The 21,583-nt window shown below is 27.5% G+C and overlaps 1 protein-coding gene and 1 long non-coding RNA gene across 12 annotated transcripts in view; one reads left to right on the forward strand and one right to left on the reverse strand.

Moving 5' to 3' along the window:
• Window positions 1–21,583, reverse strand: part of LOC132920774 (uncharacterized) — an 82,324-nt gene that overhangs the window by 30,747 nt on the left and 29,994 nt on the right. The window lies entirely within an intron of this gene.
• Window positions 376–18,792, forward strand: LOC132922894 (dynamin). Of its 11 annotated transcripts, none has more exons than XM_060986633.1 (19): window positions 379–1,176; window positions 3,860–3,933; window positions 4,491–4,640; window positions 5,017–5,220; window positions 6,490–6,682; window positions 6,751–6,871; window positions 6,930–7,018; window positions 7,085–7,284; window positions 7,349–7,494; window positions 7,585–7,742; window positions 7,818–7,983; window positions 8,056–8,178; window positions 8,420–8,539; window positions 8,642–8,653; window positions 8,726–8,932; window positions 11,151–11,329; window positions 11,395–11,610; window positions 13,301–13,449; window positions 13,858–15,900. In XM_060986633.1, the coding sequence occupies exons 1-18, from the start codon at window positions 1,004–1,006 to the stop codon at window positions 13,410–13,412; spliced, it is 2,643 nt and encodes an 880-aa protein (XP_060842616.1). In that variant the 5' UTR covers window positions 379–1,003; the 3' UTR covers window positions 13,413–13,449; window positions 13,858–15,900. The 11 variants fall into 11 exon arrangements, with proteins under 11 accessions (XP_060842612.1, XP_060842611.1, XP_060842613.1 ...); XM_060986632.1 differs by lacking the exon at window positions 5,017–5,220 and adding an exon at window positions 5,537–5,740 and having other exon boundaries at window positions 381–1,176; XM_060986629.1 differs by lacking the exons at window positions 5,017–5,220; window positions 13,858–15,900 and adding exons at window positions 5,537–5,740; window positions 18,021–18,792 and having other exon boundaries at window positions 376–1,176; window positions 7,585–7,983.

The following is a 21,583-nucleotide window of genomic DNA, read 5'->3' on the forward strand; positions in this document are numbered from 1 at the left end:
GCGAGGCAAGAATTTTCTTCGTTGCCGATATTAAGACATGTATATAGCACGCACCGCGCGCGGAAATGCGGAATAGTGAAAAGGGAATCGATAAAGGGTCGTCGTCGTCGTGCGTAAAGTATAACTTAGTGCGGTGGCGTCCCCGACGCGAGAGCTTTTTTTCCTCCTCGTCGGCGCGACGGCAACGAGTCGAACCGCGGCTGGTAGGCTGGCGGCGGGGCGTGGCGCGCACGTCCACCCGTTCAAACGCGCACCGGTGTGACGACCGCTGTTCGGCGGCGGCCGTCGCCGCGCAGGACCGTTTTCGATATCCAAACCCAACGGATTCGGCGACGTTTCTTTTCCCGTTTCGAAACGTTTTACTTTCGGGGACACTGTCTACACAAGTCTAGGGTATTTTGCCGGGTGAAAATCGGGCTATTCGTATTGTAAATCGCAGCCCGACCGGTACACGCCACGGCCGACGACCACAAGGTTCTGGGCCCGCGCGTAATCGTCATCGACAGGGTTGTTCGAGTGCTTGAAGTGTTTCGGATTTCGGAACGTTTGGACCGCAACGAGGTTCGTTTGAATTCGGGCGCGCTCGTACGCCGAACAGCGACTCGTCGACCGGCAGCGGCGCTCTGTACCGCTCGTACTCGGTCGGTGTCATTCGTCGGAATCCGAAAGAGCCGGAACGTTTGACTGCAAATCGTTGCCACTTGCCGCCGCACGCACACATACACAGCAGTTCACTCACACACATGCCGGTGCGCGCGCGCACACGCACAATCATCCGTATCCGTACGAACGATCGCTTCCGTCCGTATGTTTTGCTTCTGCTGCTGCCAGTGGTGACGTTTATTGTCCAGCGGACGGTGTGAGACGTGATTGTGCGTTGTGCGTGTGTCGTCACCGCCGCGATATCGTCGCAGGTGTAATTATATAGTCCGTCGTCGTTTATCCGACGTTGGACCGTTGTCGTCTTCGGTGAGACACATTCGTTCGCACTAGCTCTTCGCTGATGTCAACGATGGCCGGCAACATGGGCATGGAACAGTTGATACCCATCGTGAACAAGCTCCAAGATGCGTTCACCCAGCTGGGCGTGCACATGCAGCTTGACCTACCCCAGATCGCGGTGGTCGGTGGTCAGAGTGCTGGTAAAAGTTCTGTGCTGGAGAACTTTGTGGGAAGGTAAAACAAAATACATACTTTGTCTTGGGTTCGCCGATGCGCGACTTACCCATACCCGACCGCTAGAATGCTATTATTCTAATTCATGCACGAACATTTTCAGTGTGAAATATTATCTTCTTAAATAATAAGTAAAAAAAAAAAAATTGCTGATAGACATAATTTTGTTTCACATTGAATGCCTTCACATTTGTTCGATGATGGCCCAATATTTTCTCATTACTGTGGCACAATAATCGATACCAGTCTTCTCATCTTATTTCAAGTGATATCAAATGTCCCTGTTTAAAATTACGGAACCTATAGCCAATGTCAGTTTCATATTTACTCTTATTGTTACATGCAGAATGTTTCCAACATTATCATTTGCATTATTTATTTTATATTTTGTAGCTACCTATAGGCTTTTTTTCTGATTATTTGTTCATTAAAAATTAAATGAGATTTGTCAGATAAACATATTTGATAGCCATATGATGGGGACCTACTTATCTATTGTGATTTTATCATTTGGATACTGAGCCATATGAATTACAGAGTAAAATTTTTTTTTTAAATACTGCTAGTTATAAAAATGTAGCATACGTAGTAAACTGAAATAAGCATGTGCTTATTGATTTAATATTCAAATCAAGTACATTTCACAGTGTATGGTTATGACTTACAAACATTATATTATGGCAGTTGGATATGGATTCTTTTACATATTGATAGTTAATCAGTTAATGTTTAACATTGTTAATTGCAACATATATATATATATATATATATATATTTCAAACTTCTCTAGATTCCACGACTAAAAAAAAAACGCCTATAACTGTAGGTAGTTATTGATCATTTCTAATCTAAACTGATGAAAATTTTGTATCTATTCGTTTTGTTCGTAACCTTTAGAGTACCTAATATTACCAGAATAATAGTGTTCTGTAATCATTGATTTAAGTAGGTACATTTAATTATATAATTGACAATTAATTTAACTTAATCTGTAATTATTATATAAAACAATGAATTTGAAGAGATTTTAATTAGAATAATTAAACTCTTGAATAACAGTAATAACACTAATCAATTTCTATTTTCAAGGTATATAGACCTAGATGATATAATTTTAATTTAGTTAAAAGTTTAGATGCTATTTTTTTTTCTTGTACAAATTCATAATAGTTAATGGTTTAAAACGACAAAATTATATTGATTATAAGAGAAATGATGATAAACACATGTACATTTTTTTTACTAATCATTTTTAACAAAAAACCGATATATTTGAAAAATAACATCAAATACCCTGTCAAATACATTCAATCATCAGTAAACACATCTACTTATAGAAAATAATGTATTAAAACAATTTTCATAAATATTTTTTATTGATTAGGTAGATAAAAATGCATATTATGAATAATAGTAGCTAGATTTACTTTAAAATGGATTTTTGTTGATTTTAAATAATATTAACAAAAGTAGTTATCATAAAATGTTCATAGGTTTGTGTTAATTCATTAGATTGGATTACACCTATTTTCTAAAATGTTTAATTTTTAATTAAAGATATTATCTAGTTGTACAATTTTTTTTTATAAAATAAATGTTTAATGAATAGTTAATAACCATTGGATTCTAAATACATTAAATATTATGGTAGGTACTAGGTAGGTACCAATATTATTTTTTAGGTTGGTTTCTCATTGTACCTATGTGTAATCACTTAAGTATATTTCATTCATCCCCACCTACTTTACCTATTTACTAAAGAGAAATCTAGTAATAGATCTGATTCACAACTAGAAATTTTGCTCAATGGTTTTCTTTTATTTTATAAATTAATATGGTGTTCCATATTTACTCATGTGTAACTTAAAATTAATTTCAACAATTTGCTTTCTAATAGGCACCTAGTTAAAATATTTTAAAAATAAGATACATACATGCAGTTATAAGTATTGATAAGAAAAAATAATGTAAACAATATTATTTTAATTAGATACCAATACAACTTATTTTACATATTATTCTTCAGAACCAACTTAGTTGGATATGTAAAATTGATGTGCCTTAGTGGACACCAATTACAACTATGGCTTCAAATATTTTTTAACCCAAATTTGATCAATAGTTTTTTTTTACTGTTACCTATTTTAAATTTGATATGTTTTTACCTTTATTTTTACTGAAAGTAAATTCATTTTAATATTAAATAGAGCAGAGTAAAACTGATTTTTCTGAATGTAAAATTTGATATGTTGTTTGTTAGTAAGACGAAGATACACATTTCAGTATTACATTCTTAGGTTTAATTAATCCATTAAAAAACATTTTTCAAGAAAATATTTTTTAAGAATCATTTCTAAAATTTGTATGACCAATCTAACGTGAAGGCAGTTTTATCTATAATATTGTTTATCATGGTTAGCTGCTCTTCGCTATTTACAATAATCAAATATATTCTAAAACAAAATAAAAATCATTAGATACAATATGCATATCATAGTTTTGCCATCCTGGGTATATTACTTATTTAATTAGGTATATACTGAATGGTTATTAATAAGTATTTTTGTACAAGATGTTAACATACATAATAGTATTACAATGATTATTCTTATTCATTGAAAATGATTTATATTTTAGTTCTTTAACATAAAATTTTATTTAAAACATACTTATTTAATTTTAGGGATTTTCTTCCAAGAGGTTCTGGGATTGTAACTCGTCGTCCTCTTATTCTTCAATTGATTAATAGTACATTGGGTAAGTTATATTTTATATTATATGTTTAATATTGTAAAGATTTATCCTGCATAACTGAATTCAAAGTTTTAAACAATAATTTTCCTTTTTTAATATTAGTCAAACCAATCAGATAACCCTCTCTTGCTATCAATAAGTATCATATACTTATTGAAAAGACATTTTTATATTAAAACAAATTTGAAAACTTGTACCTAAGGTCAATACCAATCTTAATTTTGAATCTATTTAACATGAACATTTTTATACATTTTTAATAAATTATGACCTTTTTAAGTACCATTTAACTTTTATTGCATCCCACTTATTAAAATCATTTATTTTTCGACATCATTATTAAAAACAATTATATTCATTTCTAACCTTTGTTATAGCTTGAAAATATATTTTTATTTGTTAATTAATCTAAAAATATAACATAATTAAACTGATATATTCAATTTTTACTATAAAATGTAATTAAACCAAGTAAATCAAAACCAAAATTTAGTCTAAGTACTTAATTAATTGGGTGCTTATGGTTAATCATTTTTATAATTTAATTTTACTTTTTATAGAATATGGAGAATTTCTTCATTGCAAAGGAAAAAAGTTTGCAGATTTTGATGAAATTAGACGTGAAATAGAAAATGAAACTGATCGCATGACTGGATCTAATAAAGGAATTTCAAACATACCAATAAATTTGAGGGTATATTCTCCTAATGGTAAGTATAGAATATATAATACCCTACTTATTGTATCATTAAAAAATTTTCAATTAATTAATTAACAAAAATTATATTTCATTATTTGTTATGTAATATAAAAACAAAAAATATATAAATAAATAGACCTCAAATTTACACCTTTAATTTCAATGGATTAAATATTTCATAAAATGTATTTAATTTCTAAATACTCTAAACAATGATTATTTGGCGTTTAAAAAATAGATACCCAGTAGACAATAGTATTATTTAATTTTTTGATTATGATTTAAAAACCGTTAATTTTATTCAGTAATTTTGAAACTTATTTAAATATATTGTTTAAAAGTCATTCCATTTTATTATGGTTGTTATTTATAACGTCTGTAAACAGTTTTAAACATCACTATGATCGACTTGCCTGGTTTGACAAAAGTGCCAGTGGGTGATCAACCAGCTGACATTGAACAACAAATCAAAGACATGCTGTTCCAATTTATTACAAAAGAAACTTGTCTTATACTGGCTGTTTCTCCAGCTAATGCCGATTTGGCTACTTCAGATGCCTTACAAATTGCAAAACAAGTTGACCCAGACGGTAAACGTTAATCGGCCAGTAGTCTGCTCGAAAATATTGCACCAAGTCATGCTATTAGCAATTTTGTCGTTTTTTAGTTTTCTTTAGAATGTTCTTTGTACATTGCTTAAATTTTTTTTTTTGTTTCTTTAAACCTCAAAGAAAGATGTTTTCCGATCTAATGATGTACTCCTGACTGAAGACTAAAATAGTATATAAAGATAGTTATTTATGATTGGTTATAAATCAAGGTATAGGGCTAGGGAACAAGTCATACAATTTTTAGCATTATTGGTTTTCGTGGCTGTTGTGTAGTTTTGCTAGTATTGTTTTCTAGTGTTGAACCTGACCCTTGTTGATTTGCCTGGTATGACAAAAGTACCTGTTGGGGACCAACCTCCCGACATAGAGCATCAAATAAGATCAATGTTATTCACTTTTGTTAAACGAGATAATTGCCTGATTTTGGCTGTAACGCCAGCTAACCAGGATTTGGCCAACAGTGATGCATTAAAAATTTCTAAAGAAGTGGACCCTGAAGGTAAGAAATGATAAGCTTTTCCGTCTACCTATTTATTATGTTTTAATAAACTTAAATAATCAGTACCTACCATATCAATATCAACATAATCAATGTAAATTGATTATTTATAAGAAAAATTATGAACGGCATAGAAAAATCAAATGAGCCTGTTTAAAATATTATTATAAAAGCAATCAAATTTGTTTCATTTTATTCCTATATTGTTGTGATGAGTTTTTGATATGTATTGTATTCTCTATCAGGTTGTACACTTTATTTTGATACTTAATGGTTTTAAAATAATAAATGATTTTAATTTTAAGTTGTTTTAACATTGGAATAAGAATTATTATTCACTGTTAGATTCACTATGTCAATTTTTAAAATATTAATTGATTTTATAAATTATCACATGCTTATATATGTGATTATTTAGAAACGTATCATGTATGGTAGTGCAACTGCATGCTATGTATAAAATAATAAATCCTATTTTTTTTTTTTTACCTTAGATTTATGCATATTTTTAATTTTTTGTTAACAATAAATAATTTACATCCACTATGATTTTCAAAACATTGCAACCATTTACCTTTCTTAATTTTAATGAAGCATGTTCATGTTTAATTAACAAATGTTTTGTGTATATATATATATTTTAAATTTAAAATTAAATATGTTGTTAAAATTAGTTTTATGCACATTTTCACATTGCTGCTATGTTTGTGTATTATTTATAATTAAAACATATTATATTAATTCTCTAGGTATGCGAACTATTGGTGTCATAACAAAATTGGATCTGATGGATGAAGGAACTGATGCTAGAGACATACTGGAGAATAAGCTTTTGCCTCTCAGACGTGGTTACATTGGTGTAGTAAACAGAAGTCAGAAAGATATCGATGGTCGTAAAGATATAAAAGCTGCTTTGAGTGCAGAAAGAAAATTTTTTTTGGGGTAAGTTGAATATTTTTTATTCAGTTTAAAATTATAATCTAAATAAATTATAATTTTAATGTTTACAGACACCCAGCTTATAGACACATGGCTGACAGACTTGGCACACCTTATTTGCAAAGAGTTTTGAATCAACAGCTCACAAATCATATTAGAGATACATTGCCAGGGCTTAGGGATAAATTACAAGTAAGTTTTATTTTATTTTTATAAAGCTCATAATCATTTATTATATGGTTACTTTTAGAAACAATTACTTACATTAGAAAAAGATGTGGAACAGTTTAAATATTTTAGGCCAGATGATCCCGCCATCAAAACCAAAGCAATGTTACAGTAAGACATTTAGAATCATTTAGTATTTAATTATATACTCTAAATTATTATTTTTTATGAATTTAGAATGATTCAACAACTTCAATCTGATTTTGAACGCACAATTGAAGGTTCTGGTTCTGCTCAGATAAATACCAATGAACTATCTGGAGGTGCTAAAATTAATCGTTTGTTCCATGAACGTTTCCCATTTGAAATTGTGAAAATGGAAATTGATGAAAAAGAATTAAGGAGAGAAATAGCATTTGCCATCAGAAACATTCATGGTGTGTAATACATTAAGAGACAATTTTTAACATTCAAAAATAAATTTGTATATTTTTTTTATAGGTATAAGAGTGGGCTTATTTACACCTGATATGGCATTTGAAGCTATTGTGAAAAAACAAATCGCTAGATTGAAAGAACCATCACTGAAATGTACTGATCTCGTTGTTAATGAATTATCTAACGTAGTTAGAATTTGTACAGATAAGGTATAAACATCAATTATATTGTAATTATAATATATTATATTTATATTCGTAAAAATTATTTTAAGAAATTTATATTTTTTGTTTTTAAAGATGTCCAGGTATCCACGTTTACGAGAAGAAACAGAACGTATAATTACATCATATATTCGTAATCGTGAACAAATGTGTAAAGAACAGTTAATCTTATTGGTTGAATGTGAACTAGCCTATATGAATACAAACCATGAAGATTTTATTGGATTCGCAAAGTATGTAACACTTGAATGTATTTCAACTATAATAAAAATTATTAATTTATTATGTATTATAATATTGTATTGTAGTGCACAACAGTCATCTGATAACTCTAACAAAACTCATAAGCTTGGCAATCAGGTGATACGTAAAGGATGGATGTGTATACATAATTTGGGCATTATGAAAGGAGGATCTAGGGATTATTGGTTTGTTTTAATGTCCGAAAACATCTCATGGTTCAAAGATGAAGAGGTATTTACAATCAATTAATAACATATTTTTTGTTTGATATTTTATAAAAATATATAAATGTTACTTTTAAAGGAAAGAGAAAAGAAATATATGTTACCATTAGATGGATTGAAAATCAAAGACGTCGAACAAGGTTTTATGTCACGTCGTCATACATTTGCACTATTTAATCCAGAAGGCCGTAATGTTTACAAGGTGAATTTTGAATTAAATTATGTGTAATATTAAGCCTACTCTCCACTGGTTTTTAATTTAATTGAAAATTCATATCATAGTTATTTTTAACTTAATTTATTCTATATTATAATTAATTATATATTATAATTATGGTTTTATCAAAAACACTAACAATCATATATTATATTTAACTCTTCTCAAAAGATCAGTGGAGATTTGGTTTTAACATTTTTTTAATTACATAAATATATATTTTTAGGACTACAAACAGCTTGAATTGAGTTGTGAAACACAAGATGATGTAGATTCTTGGAAGGCATCATTTTTACGTGCAGGTGTTTATCCAGAAAAGTCATCAGATGTATCCAACAGTGATGAGGTAAAATTTAGTTAATTGACATTTTATAATCATATGTATATTTTAATTTTTTTTTAATAATTAATTATTTTTTTTATAATTTTTTTTTTGCCTTTCGATCAGGATGGTCGTGAGGTTAGTGTCACATTTTAATTTCTCATTAATATTTCATTAAATATTTAACAACTTAACGTTTTACTACTATAGAGCAGTACAGAATCAACTACATCTATGGATCCAGTTTTGGAAAGACAAGTGGAGACTATTAGAAATTTAGTTGATTCATATATGAAAATTGTTACAAAATCTTGTCGTGATCTAGTCCCTAAAATTATTATGCATTTGATCATAAACAACTCAAAAGATTTTATAAATGGAGAACTATTAGCTCATCTATATGCATCTGGTGATCAGGTAATTTATGTATAATGTATATTCTTGAATATTATAACTATTAAAGTATTAAATATCAAAATAGTGTATTATTTTGTATAGTCGTTGTTAGATAACGTGACTGAACAGTGTCCAAGATTAAATAAAAGCTTATTTTGTGTTATTTCTAATTTTCCAACCTTTTAGAACAATAAAAATGCAGACATATAACTAGTGTTTAAAAATTTCATGAAATTTAAAATATTTCAAATTATATTAATAACTGAGCACTGGATAAACGTTGGTAGACTAATGACTAATAATAATTAATATTACCCTTTACGATAAATCACTACCTAAATATTAAACTTGTATACCTACACTAATACGTACTATACACTACATCATAATAGTTATAATTTTATAATAACAAACCATGTGTCCATGTATATTTACTTGTTATAAACGTATACCTAAATTACAACATTTAGATTACGATAATAAAGCATTGAATTATTGTCAATAATAGTATAATAAAATATTATACTTATGTTTAAATTTTATGTTTAAGTCTTAATAATAGTACCTTCATACATTATACATTTTTTGTCAACGTTGTCGACAATAAGTCATTTCCTAGGAAAAAACCAAGTTTTGTTATATTACTATAAATAGTTGAAAATAAGACCCAATATAGACTATAGTATAAACATATCAACCACGGTACTCATTTCAATGATTTTACCTAAAACTTTTAGATTATATAATTAATTATTGATAAAAAACCATCATTAATATTAATAGAAAAAATTTCAATGTTTCATCTTTTGTGAAATATTTCAGCATATAGTGAAATATTTTATAAGAATTATATCATACTCCAAACACTACATATAACTATGTCAAAAACACTTAATTACTAAATAGCACAATGTATTTATTTAACCCTCAATCAAGTTGCTTGATTTTTTTTCATATTTAGTTGTTTAACATTATAATGTTCCAAAACATACATACATATATATATTTATAATTGTTAATTATACAAATTGTTTTAAGTAAATCTGGTTCTTTTTAATATAAAGTTGTTTTTAAAATCTGAGAAACTTAATTTTTTGATAGTTATTATTTTAAGTAAAAAATTATATATCCAACTTGATTGATAAAAATGTTGTAACTAATAATCTTATTCATGTACTAATAGTTATTTTAGTTTTTGAGCGGAGAATTTAGTGTATTATTCAATGGCATGTATATTTTTTTTTATATAAACACAATTTTTTAGTAGAAAAATATTGTTTATTTTTCAACATTTTTAACTTAGAGGGTGGTTTCTGATATAAAATTGTATCTTTAAATGTTGTTGGTACTATTATTGGAAAAAATAAAAAAAAACAGACATTTTTATGCAAAACCAGTTTTTGACAAAAACTGATTTCTCAACGTAACTCAAAAATGAAAAACTGTAGGTAACTGGAATATTCACCAAATACATATGCTAAAATGTTGAGCTACTCAATGATAAGTTAAATTTGATTCCTACTGTATAGCAGAGTAGTTATCTATTTTCCCACTTTTTATTTATGTTGTCTGCAATAGAAGCAAACTAGATTGAGAACAAAGATGGTAACATAAATATGTTATTTGACGACAATCATTAATATGTAAAGAACCATTCCTACAAATTTTGTCTCTGTTTTACAAACATATTACATTACAGAATTGCGTTTAGTAAAACCAGTGTGTGTGGTGTTAATTGATCATTATTTAACTTAAAGATAAGAATATTGTCTGTGTTCGTAAGTTCGGTTTTATATAAAATTTAAGCATATATAATATAACAATTAAAAAATATTAAATATTTTACAAATTTTGTAATTCGCTGAAAAATAAAAATGTAAAAACCCACACATAGTATATATTATATTAATTCCTTTAAGTTTGATAATTAGTCAATTTACTTAGCTTAAAATTCAAAATGAATTCTACTGAACACAAATTTGCTTTGTTGTGTATTTGTATGATGCGTAATACATGTGAGTGAGCTGTTTTCTAGGTTAGGTTAAACTATTTAATTAAAAAATATTAACTTTTATGTAATTCTTGGTTATTTAGGTTATTAAAATTGCTTAAAAATTATAATATTATTTTCAATAGTTCCTAAATTTATATTTATAAATAGTTATAGATATTTATTATTTATATTAAATAATGAAGGTATTTTAGGGCTATATATCTGAATGTTAATTTTGTATTATAGTCTCAAATGATGGAAGAAAGTGCAGAAGAAGCCGTAAAACGTGAGGAAATGATGCGCATGTACCAAGCATGTAAAGAAGCATTGAGAATTATTGGCGATGTTTCAATGGCTACTGTTACCACACCCGTTCCACCACCAGTCAAGAATGATTGGCTTGCATCTAGTCTTGATAACCCAAGGTAGATTTTTAAATATTATTTTTGCACATGACAATTCTTACTATAATTTTTTTTTAACTATGAAGGTTGTCTCCACCAAGTCCCGGTGGTGCTGGACGTAGAGGAGTACCTTCTAACCCAACACCTGCAAATGCTGCATCAAGAGCACCTCCTCCACCTCCAGCTTCGGGAAGACCAGCTCCAGCAATACCTAATAGACCTGGGCCTGAGCAGGGACGACAACCTCCTGCTCCACCTGGTAGGCCTGGTGGCCAGGGACTTCCTCCTCCTTTAATTCCTTCGTAAGTCAATTTGGGAATTTCATTGCTTTAAACATTTTTATTACAGCTCATAGAAGTTCCCATAACTTGAATCTATTATAAAATAGCTCTGTTAATTATACATTTATTAAAATTAGTTATTATTTAGTGCGTAGCTAACTACTAGCTTTACTAACAATTATTAGCTAGTTAGCTATGTACTTAATGATAGTACTCACTAACATGTAGTTAGTTTGAGTCACTAACATTTAGTGTAAAAGGCAGCAACGGCGACGGTGTGGTTTTTTTTACATTTCAGACGCCGTTAATATGTATTGTCGAGCATGTCTTCAGTGGCCGATTAAATCAGCAACTACATTAATAATAATCACTATATTTATAACCAACTAACCTATACACATTAAATTGAAGCCAGAGTAAGCTAAATTTGGTCCATTGTTTATTTCTTTTAATTTGAGTGATTACTGATTTATAATAGTATTTTTTATTATTTTTTTGTTATAAAAATTATTTACTTATATATACATATACATATATATATTTGTTTTGTATTCGTTATGTTGGTTAATCTCATTGTCTAGGTTAGCACATCAGTATAATTAGGTAATTAGATGTTATTTACCTAGGAATGTTACCTAATATTTGTTAAATAATTCACAGTTTGTAAGTTTTTAAGTATTAATTTTTATAATTTATAATAATTTCCTATATTAGGAATACTCACACAGTCACCCTTTAATAATTATCATTGGTAGTGATTGTGGATTACATATATAAAATATTATTCGACTATTTTAAGGTATATTGTCTACTATTTTATTTTTTTAGCTCATAATTAAAAAAATGTTAGACCATGTACATTGTTATTAATTTATTATAATTAAAACAATTTAAGAAGTGATATCTGGTTAGAAATTATTTAGTGTATAAGCTTATCATTATATGTTTTCTAGTTACACAGTCAAGAAAAAATTAAAGAATTTTTAGCTAGTTTCCTTAGATCAAAAAGTATAACTGCTCTATTTTTATTATGTCAATAATGTTATTAATTTGCTTTAATTTAGAAATGTACAAACATAAAAATCAATTATGTGTCCAAAATTAAAATATAATGAAATTAAATAATAAATGATTAACTTTTCAATATTATAATTTAAAAAACATTAGAATATTGTAATTTGAAAATTAAAAATATAATAATAATAATGAATATATCTTTAATATAATTTATTATTTAATACAATTTAAATTGCATTTTTAATGTATGAAATTCAAATTTTTCTTGACTCTGTATAAAACTGGATAATAAAATACTATAGATAAACCAACTAATAACAACAAAATTTTATTTTTACTAGACGTAGTTAAAAGCACTTATATTAATGTTACTAAATTCAGCAATCAGCATATTATTCAACACTTATAATTCAGTTAAAATTATTTATATTTATACATATATTTTATTATAATGAAAATTTATTGAAACAAATGCTTTTGCTGGTAATAATATTGGTGTCAGTTTTATGCTAATTTATTAATGTTATACCAATGGGTTTATGGTACAAATAGATTGTTGATATTTATTCAAACATTTTATTATATCTTATAAAAAATAATTATCTTAACTTATATTAGAAATGTCTGTATTATAAAATAATGGCTATGCGCGAGTTATATATTCATATTATTATGATGGTATTGGCGATAATAGGCGAGGATCAATGCCGCAAATACCGCAACGTGTACAGCAAGCTGTCGGCCAAGCTGTGGCACAAGTAGCTGTCAATGAGCTTACCAATGCTTTTGCCAACCGTTTCAAATAAGCTGTATATTTCATTTACTAGAAATATACATGGCATGGTGAGTTTATACAAAATGTATTCATGTCAAATGTTATGTATTTTTTGTTATATGTATTTCATTTGTCTTGCAATGCTTATTGAAAGTTATATCAAAAGCTTACAAACTAAAGACAACAAAAATATTCATGATTCTTTGTCTTTTTTATTATATCTGTTTGATCTGATTAGTATAAGTATCACTTTATTATAAATAAAATTTACTTATCTTAATATTTACTATGAACAATATAAATAGTTAAGAATTATATTCAGTCTATATTTTTAAGCATTATAAATTTCTGACATTTGTTTACTCAATTTATTTTTGAAGACAAGTGAAAAACATAATATTATTGGTAATTTTAATAACTGAAATTCAAAAACAAAGTAAATGTATACCAAGATTATTTTGGTTCTTTAATTTCAGCACGCGGAGAAAATGTCTAAACTTGATTTATCTTCTATTTAAGAAGCAGGGGAATGCCCAAAAAACAAGACATAACTTTTTTTATTTAAAAATTAAAAAAAAATTACTATAGATTTTAATATCCATCCCTCTTAGGCTAATTCATTTAAAATGTTTAAAATATAGTCTAGATGTGATGTACGTATGAAATGTGATTCTTAGTAATTGAATGTTTACGCATAAACTCGATTTTTTTTCTTTTGTTATGTATATAAGATAATAATATTATTACCGAAGGCCTCGTTATTTATTTATAATTTTTAAGGCAAAGAGGTCCTGTTATTGTTATTATTATAATTTATTATCATTCCATTATTAAATTTATCTATTTAATTTTAAGCGCAATTAGGGGTTTTCTGTTTTTTTTTTTCTAACATGAATCCCTATAAACAATCACATTTTAAGTATGTAATATGTATTATGTAATCAGTTATTTTAATTATTGAGCGACATTTATTTTTATAAAGTCGAAAAGGTTATATTTTTATTGTCAGTATACAAAAATGAAGCTATTTAAAATTAATTAATATATTGTTAATTATTTAGTTACCAGAGTTCCTGATGTTAAATACAGAGACTAGTGTAATTATAATAAGTAATAACGAATGGTAATGAACATAGTGAAAAACAATTTTATTCAATGAAATGATATATTATACATTTATTTGTTGATAAATTACTTTTAGACGTGGCAAATTAATTATCTTAAATTTTTTAAATATTTTCAGTTAAAATAAAGAGAGTATATTACTAATTAATATAACTAACTTAAGTATATCCTACCTAATTTGCAATATTTGGCTTTGCACCACTGAATCCATAGTGTGACTAATTTACAATATATTAGTATATTGTATTATAAAGAGCAATAATTGGATGTTGTTTAAAATAAACAATTAAAACAAACTTATATTAAACATATTTTATGTCATCGTTATTGAAAAAAATTGTTAAGTCTTTTCAATTGTATTAGACAAAAAAAAGACTTTGAAACTTTTATATAATAAGATAATCATTAAGTGTATGTTACAGAATAGGCATTTTTAGGTTATATATTCTGATATAATTGTATTGTTAAGTCAATTACTTTTTTGATGAAATACGACATAAATAGTTTTTTGTGTTTCTAGTAATTTGATTGCTTTTTAATATTAAAATAATCATAAGCGATTTTTGTGAGTTTGAGCTAAAACCACAGTCGTTCACTTCAGCTTTCATGCAATTTTGTAGCTTACATAACATAATGTTCATACCTCAGGGAAACTCCCTATTCTCTATTTAATTTTACTACCACAATACTTTTTTTATAATACGGTCTTTCATTAAATGTTGTTAAAATAAATTCTTTAAAATTTCTCACATCATAACAAGACTGATAACAATTGTGATTGAACTATAGGCCAAATTCACAATTCTCTGTCACACTGCGAATTCAAAGTGAGTTATTAATTTATCGTACTGTACTGATAACTTGCGAGTAACTCAACTTCGAAACCTAACCAAAATTTGACGGCAGAGATCGTTTTGTACCGTATTTACTGGCAATAGGTGTAAAATTTAATTATAAAATTAAAATTAAAATTTTTAATCCTTGTAACGTATACATAACTAAATATTCCACTCAGAATTCACTAGTTGCCGACCACTGATATTTAGAAGTTTTGACCTATGTTATCGATATGGTGACTTAACTTAACGCCGTTGTATTTAATGTACCTTACTATATCAATAATAGCAATAACGAAGTGGTTTTTGGGTATTGCATTTCATTACAGTGAATGACCATGTGTTTTAGTTCCAACTCAAAATGATTGGCTTTTATATTATGTAATAATAATAACGCTCATTAAATATTAACCATTTACTTTACCATCGATTTAAATTTAAATTAATAATATTGTTATCTCTGAATATTATATATACAAGACACTTGCAAAAAAAAAATGATGTACCTTAGACGAACTTGTCGGATTGTAGCAATAAACGAAAAAAAAGAAAATTGTACGTTATGCGCATTATACAATATTATATATATAAAAAAAATTGTAGTGAAATGTATTAATCAAGCACAGAAACAAAAAAATGCTTTTTTATTCACCAATTATTGTGAATATAACAATATTATTTTAAAAAACAATTGAATTAATTATACAATATTGTTATTAAAAATAACTGATAAAAAAAATACAAAAAGACTTGTTGCAATTTTTGGGAGTGGGCCTCTCGGTCTATACTCACCGCAGTAACCTATGGCCTATGCCTTTGTACAGTGTATTCAATGATAAAGAAAACTAAGTACATATTTCGAAAGCATAACCTTACAATTGATTTGGATTTTTCTATTGTATAAAAGACTTAATACTACGCTTATTTTTTAAAAACTCATTGTAACTTATTCAATTTAGACGATTTTTAAGATAGTAGTAAACCATGTTTTTTGTTTTAAAAAATATAATAATATTTAAATTTTAACTCAAAATGTGGTAGGGGGAGGGGTACATTTAAGATGCAATTGAAAAAAATTTTGTTTTGATTCGCCAAAAAAAAAGGTTAAAAATAGTGTAATAAGAAGTCCTTTGTGCATTAATAAAGGTCATGCTTTTGAATTATTTCTTCTTAGCTCTATCGTGGTTAATATATCTTATTTTAAGGTATTTGCATTGTTCTTTCCATTTCATCTTTCTTACTAACATCCCATACGACGTGTTTATCACTCATCATTACAATAACAATAGTAATAATAATTATTATTATTCTAATATTAACACCATTATTTGCTTTTTGCACGCTACATAAATGGGTATATAATCGCATTCGCCTCGGGTCGCGCATCGCGCTGCGCATAGTCTCAAATGATGGCGTAAGTATTGGGTTTAGGTACCTACGTGATTTAATCAATGAGTAGCGACTGTTAAAAAATATGTATTTGTTATAGTTATTTATATTTAATATTCTTTGAAGTAGCTGGTTACTTTTGAACCCATTCAAACATACAATGTCTAGCGAATAGCGATCCTACCACTCATAGGTCCTTAAGAAATTTTCGGAAATTCCTCGGTTATTTCAAATTATATACAAGAAACAACAGTATAATTTACAAACCAGTTACTAATAATACTATTAGTAGTCTATGCTTTTTGATTAGATATTGTACATATAAGATCAAATACCTTGGCACTGAAAATATTAGTGAATTTTTAAAGTTTTGCTTGTATAAAAATAAAACTAAATTTGTTGCTTAAAGATGCCAGCGCGGTGGTTCTCGCTGTTGTTGAATCAACAAGTTAGTGGAGTCGTCGAGCGTATCGTAATAGATTGGAATTAGTCTCTTGACTCTAAGTGAGAGACAATCCCGACCACCAGGGGGGCTCCACGGTATCACTAAGGCATGGATTTTAATGTATCAAAAATGTATTTATATGACATAAAAACTAAAAATTCAATTCAAATAATTTAATTTTTGATAATGCAATATAATTATTTGTTATATAGTAAATATTTTATATACCTATAAAAAAAATGAGTTGGCTCTGAATTAATAAATTAATAAAATCGACATCTGTATACTTACATGTATGTAATCGACCGGTGGTCGTGTTACGATACGATCATTAAGATAAATCTGAGACTTGTATTATTTTAAAATTATTAACTATGTGATATGCTGTTAACAGCTTAAAAAATATTTCATTTTATATTTAATACATGTCATTTTTTTTTTGCTCGGCCATTTAGGTACCTGAAAAAAATGTTAAATGACATAAAACATAATAATAATAAGAGTAAACTTTTTCTAAAAATAATTCGTAAGAATAGTATAAAGATTGTAAGTACTTGAAACATATTTTTAGCTTGGAAAGCATCGTTGTCAGGCAATAAAAAAAAAACTGCAAATACATTGAAATCCGAGCTCTATAGTGATCATGACCAACAGCACTACTTTTAAATGGCTGCTTAGATGGTATATCTGATGCTCAATGTAAAACTTAGCGTAGGTACGCGACTAGCTGTTATTCCCGTCTCCCACTTCTTAAACGTATTTTTGTTAATTTTTTTATTTTAGAATCACGTATTGTTTTGTTTTGTCTTATGCAATTTATCTTTATTATTATTTTTGTTTTTAGGCGACCTGTTAATTTAGTAGCCGCTCCGCGTATGCAAAATCGACTGCACTTCCAGCGGAATTAATAATGTAATAATTATTGTTCGTACATCGATTTGCGTCCCCCCTCGGCTTTTCGTCGTTGAGTTACCAACGTGTACAACTATTGATTATTATTATCATTATTACTATTATTATTATTATTTTATTTTTATATCCTGTTCGTTTTCTCCCTACATCACCTCCAATAATAATATAATTTTATTATTTATCGGAGAAGGCAGGATGCGACTGCGTTATATCGTATTATATTGTACCAATGATGTATTATGATGTATATGTCGTGAAAAAGAAAAATGCAATAACGAACGAAATCGTATTTCCCAATTCCGGTTCCTACGTATATTGTACAATCTCCTATATGTTATTATATTATAATTATTATGCTCACATATGACATATTTATGTTTATTATCTGACGACGACGACAACGACGTTTGTGTATTTTTACAATTTATTTACCTGTATACACACGCAGACGCGCTATATTAACCTACGGTTTTCATATACCTACTCGAGACGGTCGTGTCATGCACACAAATATGTGTACATATAACATTAATACATTATTATATATTATACGTGCGTGAAGAGTTTATACTTTTTATATTTTGCTTTTAATATTGATATTAAATATATATACTGTAAAGAACCATTTTTATTATTATTATGTATGTCAACATTTTTTACCGTTATATACTTATTTATGTTATAAATGTTTTTTTTTATTATTATTTATTTTTTATTTTTTTACTCAATCCCCGAATTCCTCGAGCCCTGCCCATTCGCCATCCAAGCACAGTTGGTAATCGATGCATATTATTATATACAATGTTTACTTACTGATTTACATAAAAATTAACCAAAAATGAAACTGTTGTAAATGAATAGGTATATATATATATTAATATTATATATATACTATATTATAATATATTATCAACTAGTTAATTCTGTAGGGTGTTGCCTATGACAAATTAAATAATTGTAACTATTTCACAGGAAAAAAAAATAGTTTTATAAGTCCGTGTTTTTTAATTGGTCAAAACAACCCAAATATTTATTGAAAATTTGTGCCGTTTGCACCTGAGTTCAATAAGTCCACGAGTATTATTTAATTTGTCTCAAATAACGCTGTGCTGGATCAACTAGTATTTTATAATTTTAATAATATTACTATACTACTATATGTATTATGTATACTACTATAGGGTACCCTTAATAACCACGCCATACTGTCATAGCAATAGATTTAAACTTCTATACCGCGTTCAACCATAAACATATTTAAATATATTTATAACTTAGTATTTTGAATCTTAAATACTACGCTGATTGGATAAATCAGCGCAGTATTATCAAACCTATCGATTCGCATAACAATTTATTATACGTTTATAAAATTTGATTAAAATACTAAATGCATACCTATACATTGTTGTGCGGTCACTAAGTAACAGGTTATACCTACACTTGATTAGTCCGTGATGTTTTTAAGTATAGTTTGGCGTCGAGTTATTATTAAACGTGCGTTTGTGCGGCACGCTGTCCTAAAACGATGACCCTCAGATAATAAAAAAAAAAGTAATTGAAATAATAACGTTTTGGCCGAGATGTTATAATAATATATCTCAGATGCGCGTACTTATCTACCTATGGTTAAACGCTACTGACGCGCGACATGGCAGTAATATTTTTTTTTACACTGAATGCGAAAAATTGTACTTAAGTCCAAGTACTCCAAGTCGTAGAGTAAAAAGATTCCATCATCGAATTGATTTATTTATTATTATTTAATTTCACGTGTTCTTATCACTGCAGGATGCTTATTTTGTCATATTTAAAAAATATTTTTTTTATAGAAGACAAAAGTCAATTTTCTTTACGCCCCCTATTTAACAGGAACATTAAAATTCTAGCAACCTCCCGTCAACTATTTTAATAAAAAAGTTAATTCTTCAGTTGCTTGAAAAAAATAAGGTTTATTTGTTTATTGCGTGTTCTGTACACGGTAAACATGATAACAATTGTTCTAAAATTTGTACTATTTTCTACCTTCCTTCCTTGCTACTTAGAGGTACCTAATATTAATTTTAAAACCAGCTATAAGTGAATTAAAATCAGATAATTTATTTACCAATAAAATAATTAATATATAGATCATAGCGCAATACGCCAAAACATAAGTGCAATAATAGATAGAGATAGGTTAACCTGTTTAATCAAATATTTTTGTTAGGTAGGTACCTACCTACTTTTAAGTCTGAATGTATTATGTAAACATAACTAACCAATAACGTACTTCCTACGATTGAATAAAAATAACAATTTGTAAAATAGTTTAAAAAAGTGATAAGTATCTGGTTAGTACTTATATAATAATATATACCTAGGTACCTAGTATATTCGGCCAAAATTGCCAATATATTATAAAATGCGTAAGAAAAATCTATATATATTATTTAAAATATATAAATAAATATAGGTAAATAACCGGTCGGCATATTATTGTTTCGAAAAAAATTTTAAATGTTTCAGAAAATGAGACCAAACAATAACATGTAACAATAAGTAATAGGAAACTAAAAATTAACAAAAAATTGTAATTGTAATATAATTTTATTTTTAAACTCATACTATTATACTTAATTAGTAATTAGTAATTACCTATATTTATATTTTATTTATAATTAAAGTTTTAAAATAATATTAACGAAGGACACGAAATTGAAAGTATTTCATATACCTATATATTTTACATATTAATAAATAATACGTAGTTTTTTTGTTTGTAGAATAGCAATAAATATCTAATTAATAAGAAAATATTATAATAATCGTTTAATATAATTGAATAGACCAATCACGGACCACTAAATCATGTTTAAGAAACCACTATTAATTCATTAATGTTTAGTGATCATTTATTCAACCCAGAAATAGACTAGAAAAAAAATTAACGTCTGTAGAAATTATTGATTAAATTTACCTGTAGGAAAAAAGTCCACAATTATAAAATAATAAACATTAGTTAAATGCATATTAGGCATTAGCTTATACTATGTTTAAATTAAAATGAAATCATATTCTTACAACTTTTTACAGTATCTTAATATAATTAATTGTATAATTTAAAAAGTTGATTTTGAATATCATATACCTATTCAATACAATTTTCCAAAATAATGTATTGTACCTATGTAAAAAATATAATATAATATATTTTTTTTAGTTTGTAAAAAGAACGTATTTAGGTACCATTCTTTATACTCTGTTGTAATGAAAATAATTAATAAAGGTGCTCTTAAAATATAAAAATAGTTAAGGAGTTTCCTTCTCTACAGTATGCTCCTTCCTCTATCCCACTATCAATACTATAATTTAAGAACTGGAAACTGGATATAATATATTTAAGATGATGGACAAGATATATTTCGTCAAAAAAGATGCGTAACAATATGCACTCATTTGTGTGTGGTGAACCAAACGAGATATCCGTTTTTGTGGCCAAAATCGCGTTTAAAT

This window comes from Rhopalosiphum padi, chromosome 2 (genome assembly GCF_020882245.1).
Source record: "Rhopalosiphum padi isolate XX-2018 chromosome 2, ASM2088224v1, whole genome shotgun sequence".
NCBI classification, from domain to species: Eukaryota; Metazoa; Arthropoda; class Insecta; order Hemiptera; family Aphididae; genus Rhopalosiphum; species Rhopalosiphum padi.